The sequence below is a fragment of the Apiospora hydei genome (genome assembly GCF_038363865.1).
Source record: "Apiospora hydei strain CBS 114990 chromosome Unknown utg000002l_segment0_segment0, whole genome shotgun sequence".
NCBI lineage: Eukaryota > Fungi > Ascomycota > Sordariomycetes > Amphisphaeriales > Apiosporaceae > Apiospora > Apiospora hydei.
Window position 1 is genome coordinate 996,467 of NW_027117361.1, and position 13,196 is coordinate 1,009,662.

Sequence of the window (13,196 nt, forward strand, 5' to 3'; positions counted from 1 at the left end):
GGCACATACTGGCCACGACTGACAACGCAACCCGCTTTTCTTTTTCGGCACGCCAAACAGCACCCACGGCCTGAGTTTAGAGCTCGTGATCGAAGCTAACTCCACTACCCTTACATGTCAAGGCTGGGTCTGCTTACAGTCGCGGAGATCCTCTCCGTGTATCTCGTCTCTTCCAAGGCGACTTAACCAACATCCGCCAACATGAAGTTCTTCATCGACGAGTTGCCGGTGCTCTTCCCGTACCCACGGGTGTACCCGGAGCAATATGCCTACATGTGTGATCTGAAGAAAACACTGGACAAGGGCGGCAACTGTGTTTTGGAGATGCCTTCAGGTACAGGAAAAACCGTCTCACTGCTCTCTCTCATTATTGCATACCAGCAGAATCAGCCAGAAGACAGGAAGCTGATCTACTGCTCGCGTACCATGTCCGAGATCGAGAAGGCCCTGGCAGAGTTGCAGGCCCTGATGAAGTACCGCGCCGACGAGTTGGGATACGTCGAGGAGTTCCGTGGTCTTGGCCTGACAAGTCGAAAGAACCTGTGTCTTCATCCGTCTGTCAAGCGCGAGAAGAGCGGTGCCGTTGTGGATGCCAAGTGTCGAAGCTTGACGGCCGGTTTCGTCAAAGAAAAGAAGGAGAAGGGCGAGAATGTGGACCTCTGCATCTACCACGATAACCTGGACCTTCTCGAGCCTCATAACCTGATACCTAACGGTGTCTGGACTCTCGACGACCTTCTGGTGTACGGAGAAAAGCACAAGCAATGTCCGTACTTTACCGCGAGACGGATGATGCAGTACTGCAATGTCATCATCTACTCGTACCACTATCTGCTTGACCCCAAGATCGCCGAGAGGGTCTCGAAGGAGTTCTCCAAGGACTGTATAGTCGTCTTCGACGAGGCTCACAACATCGACAACGTCTGCATAGAATCTCTTAGCACCGACATAACAGATGACTCTCTAAGGAAGGCTACAAGGGGCGCACAGAACCTGGAACGGAAGATCAACGATATGAAAGAAACCGATCGTGAGCAGTTGGAGAACGAGTATCAGAAGTTGGTGGAAGGGCTAAGGGACCAAGATGAAGCTCGGCAAGAGCAAACCTTCATGGCAAACCCGGTGCTGCCGGACGATCTCCTCAAAGAAGCAGTCCCGGGCAACATACGTCGTGCTGAGCATTTCGTGGCTTTCCTGAAAAGATTTATCGAGTATCTGAAGACGCGGATGAAGGTACGGCAGGTCATCTCCGAGACGCCACCGGCTTTCCTCAGTCATCTGAAGGAGCATACTTTCATAGAGAAAAAGCCACTACGTTTCTGCGCAGAACGTTTAACATCGCTCGTACGGACGTTAGAGCTCACGAATATTGAGGATTATCAGCCCTTGCAGGAGGTGGCCACGTTCGCGACCCTAGTGGCGACGTACGAGAAAGGATTCTTACTGATTTTAGAGCCTTTCGAATCAGACACAGCCGAGGTTCCTAACCCGGTATTGCACTTCACCTGCCTCGATGCAGCCATCGCCATCAAGCCGGTGTTTGATCGTTTCAGCTCCGTCATTATCACTTCGGGAACCATTTCGCCGCTGGAGATGTACCCTAAAATGCTCGGCTTCAACGCCCACGTTCAAGAGTCATATACCATGACGTTGGCGAGGAGGTCATTCTTGCCCATGATTGTAACGCGCGGAAGTGACCAAGCTCCTGTATCCACTGGCTTCCAGGTTCGCAATGAGCCCAGCGTGGTCCGAAATTATGGCAACCTCCTTACCGAATTCGCCAAGGCGACGCCAGACGGCATGGTCGTCTTCTTCCCATCCTATTTGTACATGGAGTCCATCATCAGTATGTGGCAGGGAATGGGTATATTGGACCAGGTGTGGAAATACAAACTCATTTTGGTCGAAACCCCCGATGCCCAAGAGACATCTTTGGCTCTGGAGACCTACAGAACCGCTTGCTGCAACGGTCGAGGCGCTGTTCTACTTTGCGTCGCTCGTGGCAAGGTATCGGAAGGTATCGATTTCGATCACCAATACGGCAGAACCGTGCTGTGTATAGGTGTTCCATTCCAGGTTAGCGCCACCTTTTCCCTCATTCTTCTTCTTACGCCCAACATTGCTAACTTACTCAATTAGTACACCGAGTCCCGCATCCTCAAGGCGCGCCTTGAGTTCATGCGCGAGACATACCGGATCCGCGAGAACGACTTCCTGTCCTTCGACGCCATGCGACACGCGGCGCAGTGCCTGGGCCGCGTGCTGCGCGGCAAGGACGACTACGGCATCATGGTGCTGGCGGACCGGCGGTTCCAGAAGAAGCGGGCGCAGCTGCCCAAGTGGATCAACGAGGCCATGCAGGAGGTCGACGGAAACCTGAGCACCGACATGGCTGTCATCACGGCCAAGCGCTTCCTGCGCGAGATGGCCCAGCCGTTCCGCGCCAAGGACCAGGACGGCGTCAGCGTCTGGAGCATCGAGGACCTCCGCGCCCACCAGGCCCAGCAGGACGAGGAGCGCATCCGCGAGCTCCGCGACGAGGCCAAGTCGGCCGAGGCCCTGGCCAAGAAGATGGCGGAGCGGGCGGCGCAGAATGATTACGATATCGATGAGGACGAGGAGGCGGAGATGATGGAGATTGATGGCATGGCGTAAGTAGTGACTCATGCCAAAGTCAAGAGGGGCTGAAGCGATATTTCATAGAAATTATATTCGCAAGATGAGAAGGGCAGCAACTCCAGGGGTCACATTGGTCACATTTTTGCCTTCTCATCACGTTGGGTAGAGTATACACATAGACCTATTCGATGGCCAGACAGGCCCTGTGTTTGGGTAGTCAGTCTAATAGAACGATCAAGAATCTAGGACCCCTTCCAATCTTGACTCTTGCCAGTGCCGTTTTCAAAGCTCTCTATATATGTTCTCACGTATCGTCACTCAAGGTCTTGGTTCAAATAGCGTCGAGCTGTACATACGTCGCTCACTATGAAATACATCGAGACCACTGCATGAACAAGCTTGCTTGCCGCACAATAAGGTGAAACACCAAGATCAGATAATATGGGAAGCAGATAAATTCTCTCTGATTTAATTAACTTCTCTACCTGAAGACCTCAGTAGAAGAAGGATGATGGGCTGCTATTGCCATGCTGATTGATAGGAGTAGAGCACCGAGAGAGAGATGTTACATAACGAAGACCCAACACATTACTGGGAAATCAACCCAACCAAGATAGATACCTTCGGCGCCAAACGCTGATGCAGAAAGCCAAGTTCCAAAAAACAAGGATGAAAATGATATGATGATAATAAAAAGAAAGGGGGGTTGGGAACGCAGAAACCCAAGTAATTGCTCAGGGTATTAGCATCGCTCCTTTGCTGCCTCTCACACTCGCTCGTGGTCTGCTGTTCCACCCCATGCTTGCTCATCTGCTTCTGCTTCTCGTGCTCGACACTGTTGGTACGACTCACGTAAACCCATTTCCAGAGGCCGAGTTTATGGTACGTGAAGACCGAGTCGGCCATAGCTTTGCTTTTAGGGTCCATAGCTCGAAGAGTCAAGCTTATCATCGCCGCCCAATACGCTGTAGAATACTTTGTTAGTCCAAATGCCCGGGGAACGTCAAATCGCAAATAGGAGCAACGTACGAGTATTGCTTGACGAGGTAGCCTTCTCCGCCCTGTTCCATGTCGATGTTATAGACGTAGAACCCGCCGTCATTCGTCACCACCATGACCTGGGGGCTGGTGCTGCTCATGGCCACAACGCTCCTAAGTTGCTGCCCTGGCGCGCCGCCCCCTTGCTTCGACGTGGCGATGGACGACTTGGGCAGCTTGATGTAAGCGAAGTCGCGCATCGGCTCCCACATCTCTGTCACGGTCTGCGGCAGGTAGTTGCCCACCACCCCGGCGACGCTGCGGCCCATAATCTGCGAGGAACGCCGGAGGATGCTGCTGAACGACCCGCTCTGCCTCCTATGGCTGTTATTCGTGGTATTCGTTGCTTGAGTAGGTTGTCTCGCCTCGGCGGCGTCGCTTGGGGAGAACCGGTCGTGCTGCTGTGGGGAGTCGTTGCCACTGTCGTAGCTGCGGCTCCGGGACCAGCGATCTGCGCGAGAACCGGTGGCGGCTGCCGCGTCCGAAGCCAGGATGCTATTCTGGTTCTGCTGGGGTTGTTGCAGGCGGAAGATGTGGACTGTGTCGGTCGTGGAAGATACACAGAGCAGAGAGCTGGCCATGTTGAAGGACATGCTGTATATGGTGCTCGGATAGGTACCGCGGCGGAACTGGAAGAGCTTGTGCCCCTTGGGCACGGAGAAAACCCGGATGATGGTGCCGGTTTCGCTGGCCGTTGCCAACATGGTTCCGTCGCTATTCATCTCGATAAACGATAGTGGGGATCGATGGGCCTCGATGACGTTAACGGCCTTCAGGGTGAGGGTGTCGTAGATGAGGACATCGCCGGTGGTGACGGGGGCGTACAGCGAGGCGGGAGGCGCATGGGAGGGACGTTTGTCGGGAGTGTCTTCGCGAGGCTTCGGCAGAGGGTAGGCCAAGTAGCAGTTCTCCGAGGAGGGGGAGAGAGCGACGATCTTGTTGGGGTTGGGAGAGGTCGCGATGTTGGTCAGCAGCGACATGTTGGAGATGTCGTAGAGATATATCTCGTCCTCCAGCACCACCGACAGACGCTTGCGGTTCAAGCGGACGGCAAGAACGGCCGAGGGGAACGTCAGCTCGCAGATTATGGACGCTCTCTTTGTGTTTTGTATTATCAGGTGGCGCGGCGAGAGGATGATGGCGACGAGGGAAGTGGAGAAGAGCATCTCGATGATGGTGATGTCGCCATCGTCGCTGCTGAAGATCTTGTTGAAGGGGTCGGTGTGGAAGATGCGGAAACCCTTGGAGGTACCGACAGCCAGACAGCTGTCGTCCTGGTTGAAGGTGACGAAGTTGAGGGCCGTGTCAGGCATGTTGAGAGACTATTCGTGACACTGGGAGAGACGGAGGAGGGTGGACGGTAAGCGGCGGAGAAGGATCCCCAGGATACTGACGATACCGAGATCCGGTTCGTACGTGAGGGAGAGCTATACGGATTAGAGGTTTTGTCAAGGATCAGATATGAGAGATAACTGGCGCCTAGAGCAGGCCGTGAGTTGTTGCAGCAACGGGCAGACGAAGCACAACCGGAGCGTGTGAGGATCAAGTATTGGCATCAATTCGGCGTAGATTTGGTTTGTCGTCCTTCCCAGCCCAGCTAGCTCAGCAAGCAGGAAATCGGGAACGCATCTGCTCTGGCCCGGAAAGCATACGACAAGGCAAGCAAGCTCTGGAGAGGGTGGAAGGATCACGAAGAAAGTGGTTTTGTTCTATTTATTTGCAAAGGGCGGGTCAAGAGTTCAAAGGCGGAGGTTGGTGGTTGGTCGGACGGACTGTTTGGCGGTTCGATGTTGCTCAGGTCAGTCAGTCAGTGAGAAGCGAGGCAGAGAGCGGCGGGCGGCGGGCAGTGGGCAAAGAGTGGGGAAGCTAGAGCAAGCTTTCCGATCAGAAGCAGAAGCTCCCCCCGAAGCTGTCATTTTCAGGCCCCCCATTCTGCCCCAAGCCCCCCAAAACCCACCGTGAGTGGCCCAGAGTCCAGCTCGTGAGCAGTTGCGTCAGAGGGCTACAGGGGGGTTGCCTACGACAAGCACCTGCAAGAGGGGTTTGAACGATTTAGGGTCCAGTCTTTGTTTCAATGCCCAAGGTCAGACGGTCAGACGCCCTGGGCGCCTCAAAAAAGCCTCGACTCCCACACACTGACAGCGCCTTTTTACCCGTCCGCTCCAATCATCATCAGCCATCCCATCCTGCCCATCCTGCCAGATCCCTCCACCACTAGGTTACTGACTAGGGGCATGCTGGAAATACTATATCATTATCAGCAGCGGTATACTCGGAGCTTGGACCACGGGTTCTATTTCTATTATTGCTTCAGCTAATGTAATGATCCTCGTCTAGCAGGCTAGTACCTCGTCGGTCAATAAAGTTTTTCTCAACCTCCTCTGACTCAACTATTTTGGTCGTGACTACCCCGCCATTCTGTGAACTATTGCCCAGAACTGTCGTGGTGCGTTGCGCAAAAGAGCTGGTTGGAGAAAATTCAACCCCGGTCCCACCCCGACTGATCAGCTCGGCCTGCTTCAAGTTGGTTGTAGGGTCGCAATGCCGAAAACGAAGGTAGCACCGGGCTCGGCCCCGGCGCTGAGCCGGTCGACCAAGGAACTCGCTCAAGATGGCTTGGTCATGTCGGTATGTCTGCAAGTCAAAGGGCAAGACTAGCATCATCGGTTTCGCTCTTCTGACCTTACTCTAGACCAACAGCAGCAGCATCGTCTCCAAAAGGAGTGTCGAGCGCATATACTACCCCGACGAGCCCCATTTCTTCCGCTTCTTCGTCAAGAAGTTCCAAAGGCGCTCTCCTCTGGTCAACCGTGGATATCACTTTAGGTTGCACATCATTGATACCTGCGTCCGCAATTTTCTGAAGCGCCCATCCGACAAAAAGAAGGTTGTCATAAATCTGGGAGCCGGGAGGTAAGCCCCTCCCTTAATCCCCTTTTCCTTTCTTCACGTTTGCTAATAGACGCTACCTCGTCAGCGATGTACTCCCTTGGCAGTGTATGACACGCTATCCTGAAGCATGCAAGAATGTCAAATTCATCGACATAGACTTCCCTGATCTCATGTCTAAGAAGCGTAAAATTGTCCAGGAGACGCCAGAGCTGCACTCAGTTCTGACCGGACTCGAGTATGGCACTGACCAAACCGACTTGCAGCTAACGAGTGATGAGTACGTTCAAATCGGCTGCGACCTCCGCCAACTGCACCGCGTACAAGATGCCATCTCCAAGGTTGTCAACATCCAGGAAAGCGAGTTCATATTTGTTGCCGAAGTCTCCATCACCTACATGGAGACCGAAGCAGCCGATGCTGTTATCCAGTGGGCAAGCAGTCTTGGCCATGGTCAGTTTGAACTCCGTCGACGCTATCATTGACTCTCGGGAAACTGACCTATTTTCATGCAGCTGAGTTCTGCTTGCTCGAACAGATCCTGCCTGATGGGGCAGACCATCCCTTTGCTGAGATGATGGTTCGTCATTTCAACAAGTTGAGAACGCCCATAAAGTCGGTAAACAAGTACCCAACTCTCCAGGCACAGCAAGAACGTTTCAACCGCTTGGGGTGGGTACATGCCGATGCGCAGTCTCTCTGGGGTGCCTGGTCGAATGACATGTATCTGACCACGGAGGACCGGCTGAGACTGGACAAGATCGAGCCCTTTGACGAATGGGAGGAGTTCGCCATATTCGTCAGCCACTACTGCATTGTTTCCGCCCATACCAGACCAGACGTGCTACCGCCATACCGGAATTTCACGGCCGAGGGTCTACAGGGTAGTCCGATCCCTACGTTCAAAGTCAGCACCGCATACACCGAGTCTGGCAAAGCATGCCAGCGACGGTTTGGAGCTCCAATGAAGATTCAGGATCAGTCCGGGCGCGAGTTCTTGGGAAATGCATGCGGGCTTGGCAACGTCACTCGCTTGAGATCGATCGACCTGTTCACTTCTCACCCACAGGACGCAAGTATCGGTGTGTTATCGGCTGGTCCGCTGAGCAGAATGTGCCACACCATGGTGGACTTGGGGATCCATGGACAGCTCCTGGCCGGTGGAAGGGCATCCCCATCAAGTGCCTTCCGGGACTGCTGGAGGTTTGACGCCACTACGCGCTCATGGCACAAGACGGCGGACCTGCCGAAACCTTTGTATAGGCACTCGGCAACCCGGCTCGGTCAGTCGGCTTCCGCTTTGGTAGTCGGCGGGAAGACCGATGCGACTTCGGTTTTCAAAGACTGTTTGCTCTACCAGCCCGAAACCGGGTGGATTGAGTGTACCATTTTTGGAGATTATGTTCCCGTATTCGGTGCCGTTCTGGTCTCTTACCCTGACACTATCACTCCGGATTCAGAAAACGACGGGCCCATGACCGGCTTCCATGGGTTACTCATAGGCGGCCTTCTAGAGGATGGCACACTGGCTAAGCAAGCCCTGTACTGGCGTCTGAACCTCAGGGGCGCCGATAAACCGGAGTTACGCTTCGATGCCGTATCAAGGATTGATGATAATGGACATGTCCTGCCCGAGGGCAAATGGCCCGCCGACTCTACATTGTATCGGTTTGGTGCAAGCGCGGCAATGGGCAAGAATGGAAATTTGCTCCTCATTGGCGGAATCATCGAGGATCGGGTGATCCCCAAAGACGAAGAGCTCCTACTCCTAAGCGCCAGCATCGCTCAGATTCGGATATCTGCGACGGCTCCGATCATCCAGCCCGGGTCCACATCGCATACCGATATACCTCGGCCTTCGTTACTTGGGATATCGGTCTGCGCCACCGCTGATGGTGACATTGTTGTCATGAGTGGCGGTGCCACTTGCTACTCGTTCGGTACATACTGGAACTCGGGGACATATAGCTTCCGCTACAGCACACCTGAACTTTCATCTTCGCCAGAAAACTCAGCTCTTACTCCATGGAGGTTCCAGAAAAGCGTAGAGTTTATAGAATAGACGCCTCTGCCGACCTGGAATGCAAGAGTTTTACCTCGGGCGTTTAGCAAGCGAGTTGCTATTGGCGGCACGAAGTCGCCAGCCCGACAGATCTACGGAATAATAGATAAAACAGTTCACGCTTCTCATAGAATAGAAAAGGCACACGTTTCGAACACTAGATATTTGCTTTCCAACCACCGCTAGGCCGTAGGAAGTGATCCTAGAACTAGACTGCGTGGCTTGGCGCCTGCAAATCAGCATTGATTTATTTGATCAGCAAGAACAAAAATCGTCAATGCCAGTACGATACATGCCAAGGGGTAATGGCATGGGCATGTAGTATCTCGTCCATCCCATGATGGGATCGATCCTAGATAGGAACTGCTTGTCACGTATGTCCTATCTAGCTTACCAGCTCAACATTGTAGAATCCGCACCATTGATTGTCGATGCTAACTAAACATGCCCGGTTTCCTTATCCGAGGCTGAGCTTGCTCGCCGCCTTCTCGGTGTCAGCATCGGCTCCCTCCTGCTTCTGCTTCGCACTGCCAGCAGCGGTCTTCTCATTCGAGCTGCGACTTCCCCGTCCACTCTCGACATCGCCAGGCTGTATCCCCTGCAGCGGCCCCTGGCCCGCGTCGCTGTACCCGGGCACCACGTCGGGGATCAGGGTCCGGCGGTCCGGCGCGACGCAGTTGAGGGCCCAGTACATCGCGATCGCCGCAAAGAACCCGTACAGCCAGTTGATCGAAAACAGGTTCGCGATCCCCGTCCCCACGCGCACGTTCTGCGGCGTCACCTTATTCGCGATCCCCGGCAACAGCGGCGCGATGACGACGAAGGTCGTCGCCGCAGCGCGCCAGTTCCACGTGCCGTAGATACCCCGAGGATCGTAGAGGGCGGGCACGTCGTACCGCTTACGCTTGACGAGCCAGTAGTCGGCGAAGAGGATGCCCGCGATGGGCCCCATGAAGGACGCGGCGCTGGACATGAAGTTGAGGAACGTTGCGGCGGAGGAGACGATGAGCCAGGGACACATAGCCCAGCCCCCCACCAGGGACACGAAGATGACGCCCCTTCTAATGTTGACGTAGCGCGGGGCCAGGGTCGTGATGTCGTTCGCGAAGCTGATCGAATTGGCCGAGATGTTGACGCTGATCTGGGCGAGGAGCCAGATGCTGGACGCGAAGAAGGCGGCGGCGCGGCCGCCGGGGGTGGACTGCCACTGCGCGATGATCTCGAGGGGGCTCCAGTACGTCTGCCCGTAGAGCTGGCGCGAGGCGCTCGCGCTGATGATGCCGAAGACGCCGCAGACGGTCTTGAAGAGGGGGATCACGGGCAGCTGCCAGATCTGGGCGCCGCGCGACTTGCTGAAGCGGGAGAAGTCGGGGATGTTGACGGCTAGGGTGGAGTAGCCTCCGGTGATGGCGGTCTGTTGGGAGAGGAATGGGTTCCCTCGATTAGTTCCGTCTGTCGTTTTGGTGTCTTCCGAGTATGGAAAGGAGGGGGGGTTATGTAAGGCCAAACTCACCAAGTTGGACAACCAAAGCCACGCCCTCTTGGACCCCGACACCGTCGCCGGCGCGTAGAAGAACTCGCCCTGCCCTCCGGCCCGTGCTGTGATCCAGACGACCATGGCGAGGGCCATGGGCGGGACAAGGGCAGTCTTGATCCAGAACATGCGCTGGAGCCGATGAGTCGGGATGAGCAGCAGGGGAACTGGATGCACCAATACACGAAGTAGCTCAACAGCCCCTGGCTCGTCGTCCCCGCCGACTTGGGCAAATGATTAGGAAACCGCGCATAGCTGGGCCAGATCGCCGTCAAGATAGTCGTGACGCAGCTGCCGCCGTTGGCGCTCTGGACGCCGAACCAGAACATGGCGATTATGCCGCGGACGACGACGCAGAAGTAGGACAGGTGGTAGCCGTAGCTGGCGCGGATGGCGATCGGAAACGGGATGTGCAGCTCGGAGCCGACGGCGCCGTTGAGCACCGTCGGCACGGCGTTGCAGAGGCCCGCCGCCATGACGATGAGGATGGCGTCGGTGGCAGACAGGCCCATCGTCATGATGGCGCTCGCTTGCATCCAGGTCGACATGGTGATGATGTCGCTGAACCAGTAGGTGATGAAGGCCCATTTCGTCCATCTATATAGTAAACATGATTACACGTAGTGAGTCAGCAACCTGATATGGGCTTGATAGTCATTGAGGCTTTTGGTCAGGAATGAATGGGGAGTTGTAGTGACGGGCAACTGGCAAAAAGATCATCGAGTAGAAGAAAAAGGGGATGTTTACGTTCGTTTCTCCTCCGGCACAGGATCTTGGTCTGTTCGTTACACAACATCAGTCAATACGAATTCACCAAAAACACTATCCGGGATATCGGAAGAATCGATCATATGCCTCACCAGCGTTCGTCCAAACATCCGGCGGCGCAATGCTGCTGGCCTGCTTCGGCAACTCCCAGCTACTCGGCTGTGTAACCCGGAGGTAGGCCTTGTCCCGGATGGCGCCACTGCGTCTTCTCATTTGCTGGAAATCCATATCTTCGTCAATGAGGAGGGAGGCAGGTATCAGTTACTTAAAATAGCAGACAAAAAACAGTTCCGTCTGCTACATGTCAAAGAGTGAAAAGCGAGGGGGTGTCTAGAGTCGTCAACAAAACGCATAATCCTACCGACGGCACTCCAATCAATCACTCGGATCGCCGAAATGTTTGTACCCGGAAAGGATTCCATATGTAGCGATAGAAGCCAGAGAGCTTATCCTACACACCATCTATGTTCTTGTGTTACCTTGCTCGATTTGCCAAGACATGGGTTACATGCTTGCATGGACACCATAGATAAGACTACGACAAGGGTCCGTTAACGGTCGGCACGAGCCGATCAACTCCTCTGCGGACATCAGATTCAAGTTTAATGTCCGCCCCTTTAATATCCAAACTAAGAACCCGAAGTACTGCGAGGCGCCTACGCCGTGCGTAAAAAATATGGTAGAAATAACGGTCATCTCAGAGCAAGACTTCTGTAGGGCTGTAGTAAACGTGTCTGTATTCCTTGTTGTGCTTGCTTTGCCTCAGAATAGCATATTACTATACAAGATGCACCGGCTCCCAGTCATGCCCAAAGTCTGCCTTATTGAATCTGGCCACATCAATCACAGGACTCACGAAAGCCGGCCCGACCACCTCAAATGTGTTCATCTCCTCACTGGTACACCTGATGATCATTGGTACAGCAACACCCCTGAGCAGAGTCACCCGATCCCCAACAGCCTTGCCACAGGGCCCTGAGCCGAGTTTTCCACCTTGCGTAATGAATAATAATCTCTTCCCGGTAAGCTGGTTGTAGCACTTGGTGGTGGATTCTAGCGCTTTCGCATCGCCGGCGAATATGTCCTCGGCGGACCGGATGGGGCCGACATCTGGTATGTTGATGGATCGGGTCTGCAAGGTGTGCAACCATCGCTTAAACGTATCAAGTTCGCTGTCACTTGGGACGGTTGGTCGTCCCATTAAGACGTTGTACATATCCTGGAGAGAGTCTTCCTGGTCGTGGCTGATCTGAGCGGAGGCTACGTCGCTGATTGCACGAACCCACGCGGCAAAGACACCAACCTTTTGATTCAGGAATGCGACATCGTCTAAGCCGTCCAAAGCTGCTGCTTCGTACTTTGCCTTCTGGAATAGGGCGGAGCAGAATGCCACGCTGCCTTTTCCGATACTCCACATTCCGAGGGTGTCTTCGGCAATCTTCATCTGAGGTGCCGGGAATGATGCACCATACAGATCAGCATGGTCGTGGACGAATCGTGCATCGAGCCAGTTGCGCTCTTGGAGAGAGTTCCAATCAGGTACCCAGGAGGGCACTCCCGGCAGCTTGGGACCGACGTCAACAAGAAGGTTGACAAGGCGCGTATCATAACGCAAGAGGTCGAGGAAGAAGTTATGGTAGACTTGGCCGTAAGACTTGGTGTAGCCGTGGGTGGAAGTCGAGAACTTTAATCGGTCCAGCACACCACGCAATGCGAAGGCCTTGTCTGCCGGTACAGTCGCTTGCCTCTCGCGCAGCGCTTGCACGAGCCCAACGATGGTCGTGCTGCTTCCGTCGTCCATCAAGCTCAAATGGGGCGCCATTTTCACGGCGTATACAGTGATGAGCACGCCATAGAGCCACCATGAACCGCAAAGAAGCCCCAAAAAGCTGAAATAAAAGTCATAAAAGCTATAGAAGGGTTCCTTATCTCCAGTCCACCCAGGATCGTCGCACGATGAACCGATAGGTCTTAGTAACACCATAAGGAACGCAGGGAGGGCAGGCAGAATAATGACGTTAGAAAGCGCAATAACCAACCTAGCATAGTGCCATGACTTGCTTAGCTGCAAAAGCTCATCCTGGTAAGACCTTACGGAATGTATGGGGGTAGTCGATTCCTCGACGCCTCGGGGAAACTCCTGAACTTGCGCCCGTTCCAACAACACGGGCGACAGACTGTAACCCATACCTGGTGCATCTGTCTCCACGTGTGGAATGACCTGAGTGAATGCGCATCCTCGTGGACTTTCCCGGACCTGCGGGGAGGCATTATGTTTTTCGGGCC

General features: G+C 54.4%; 5 protein-coding genes across 5 annotated transcripts; 2 read left to right on the plus strand and 3 right to left on the minus strand.

The window, feature by feature from the left end:
* Window positions 1-201: 201 nt before the first annotated feature.
* Window positions 202-2,655, plus strand: PG997_000295 (DNA repair helicase rad15; the record flags this gene model as incomplete). Its single annotated transcript, XM_066804610.1, has 2 exons — window positions 202-2,076; window positions 2,140-2,655. 2 exons carry the CDS (start codon window positions 202-204, stop codon window positions 2,653-2,655), a joined length of 2,391 nt encoding a protein of 796 aa, XP_066674383.1.
* An 880-nt stretch (window positions 2,656-3,535) lies between these two features.
* Window positions 3,536-4,970, minus strand: PG997_000296 (protein-vacuolar targeting protein Atg18; the record flags this gene model as incomplete). Its single annotated transcript, XM_066804611.1, has 2 exons — window positions 3,536-3,584; window positions 3,649-4,970. The coding sequence occupies 2 exons, from the start codon at window positions 4,968-4,970 to the stop codon at window positions 3,536-3,538; spliced, it is 1,371 nt and encodes a 456-aa protein (XP_066674384.1).
* A 1,228-nt stretch (window positions 4,971-6,198) lies between these two features.
* Window positions 6,199-8,608, plus strand: PG997_000297 (tRNA-aminoacylation cofactor ARC1; the record flags this gene model as incomplete). The annotated part of the gene is made up of 4 exons (XM_066804612.1): window positions 6,199-6,285; window positions 6,350-6,570; window positions 6,635-6,999; window positions 7,062-8,608. 4 exons carry the CDS (start codon window positions 6,199-6,201, stop codon window positions 8,606-8,608), a joined length of 2,220 nt encoding a protein of 739 aa, XP_066674385.1.
* A 457-nt stretch (window positions 8,609-9,065) lies between these two features.
* PG997_000298 (permease for cytosine/purines- uracil- thiamine- allantoin-domain-containing protein) lies at window positions 9,066-11,138 on the minus strand (the record flags this gene model as incomplete). The annotated part of the gene is made up of 5 exons (XM_066804613.1): window positions 9,066-10,022; window positions 10,122-10,274; window positions 10,328-10,739; window positions 10,890-10,920; window positions 11,003-11,138. 5 exons carry the CDS (start codon window positions 11,136-11,138, stop codon window positions 9,066-9,068), a joined length of 1,689 nt encoding a protein of 562 aa, XP_066674386.1.
* Window positions 11,139-11,688: 550 nt separating this feature from the next.
* On the minus strand, window positions 11,689-12,732 carry PG997_000299 (uncharacterized protein; the record flags this gene model as incomplete). Its single annotated transcript, XM_066804614.1, has 1 exon — window positions 11,689-12,732. One exon carries the CDS (start codon window positions 12,730-12,732, stop codon window positions 11,689-11,691), a length of 1,044 nt encoding a protein of 347 aa, XP_066674387.1.
* Between the last annotated feature and the right edge of the window lie 464 nt (window positions 12,733-13,196).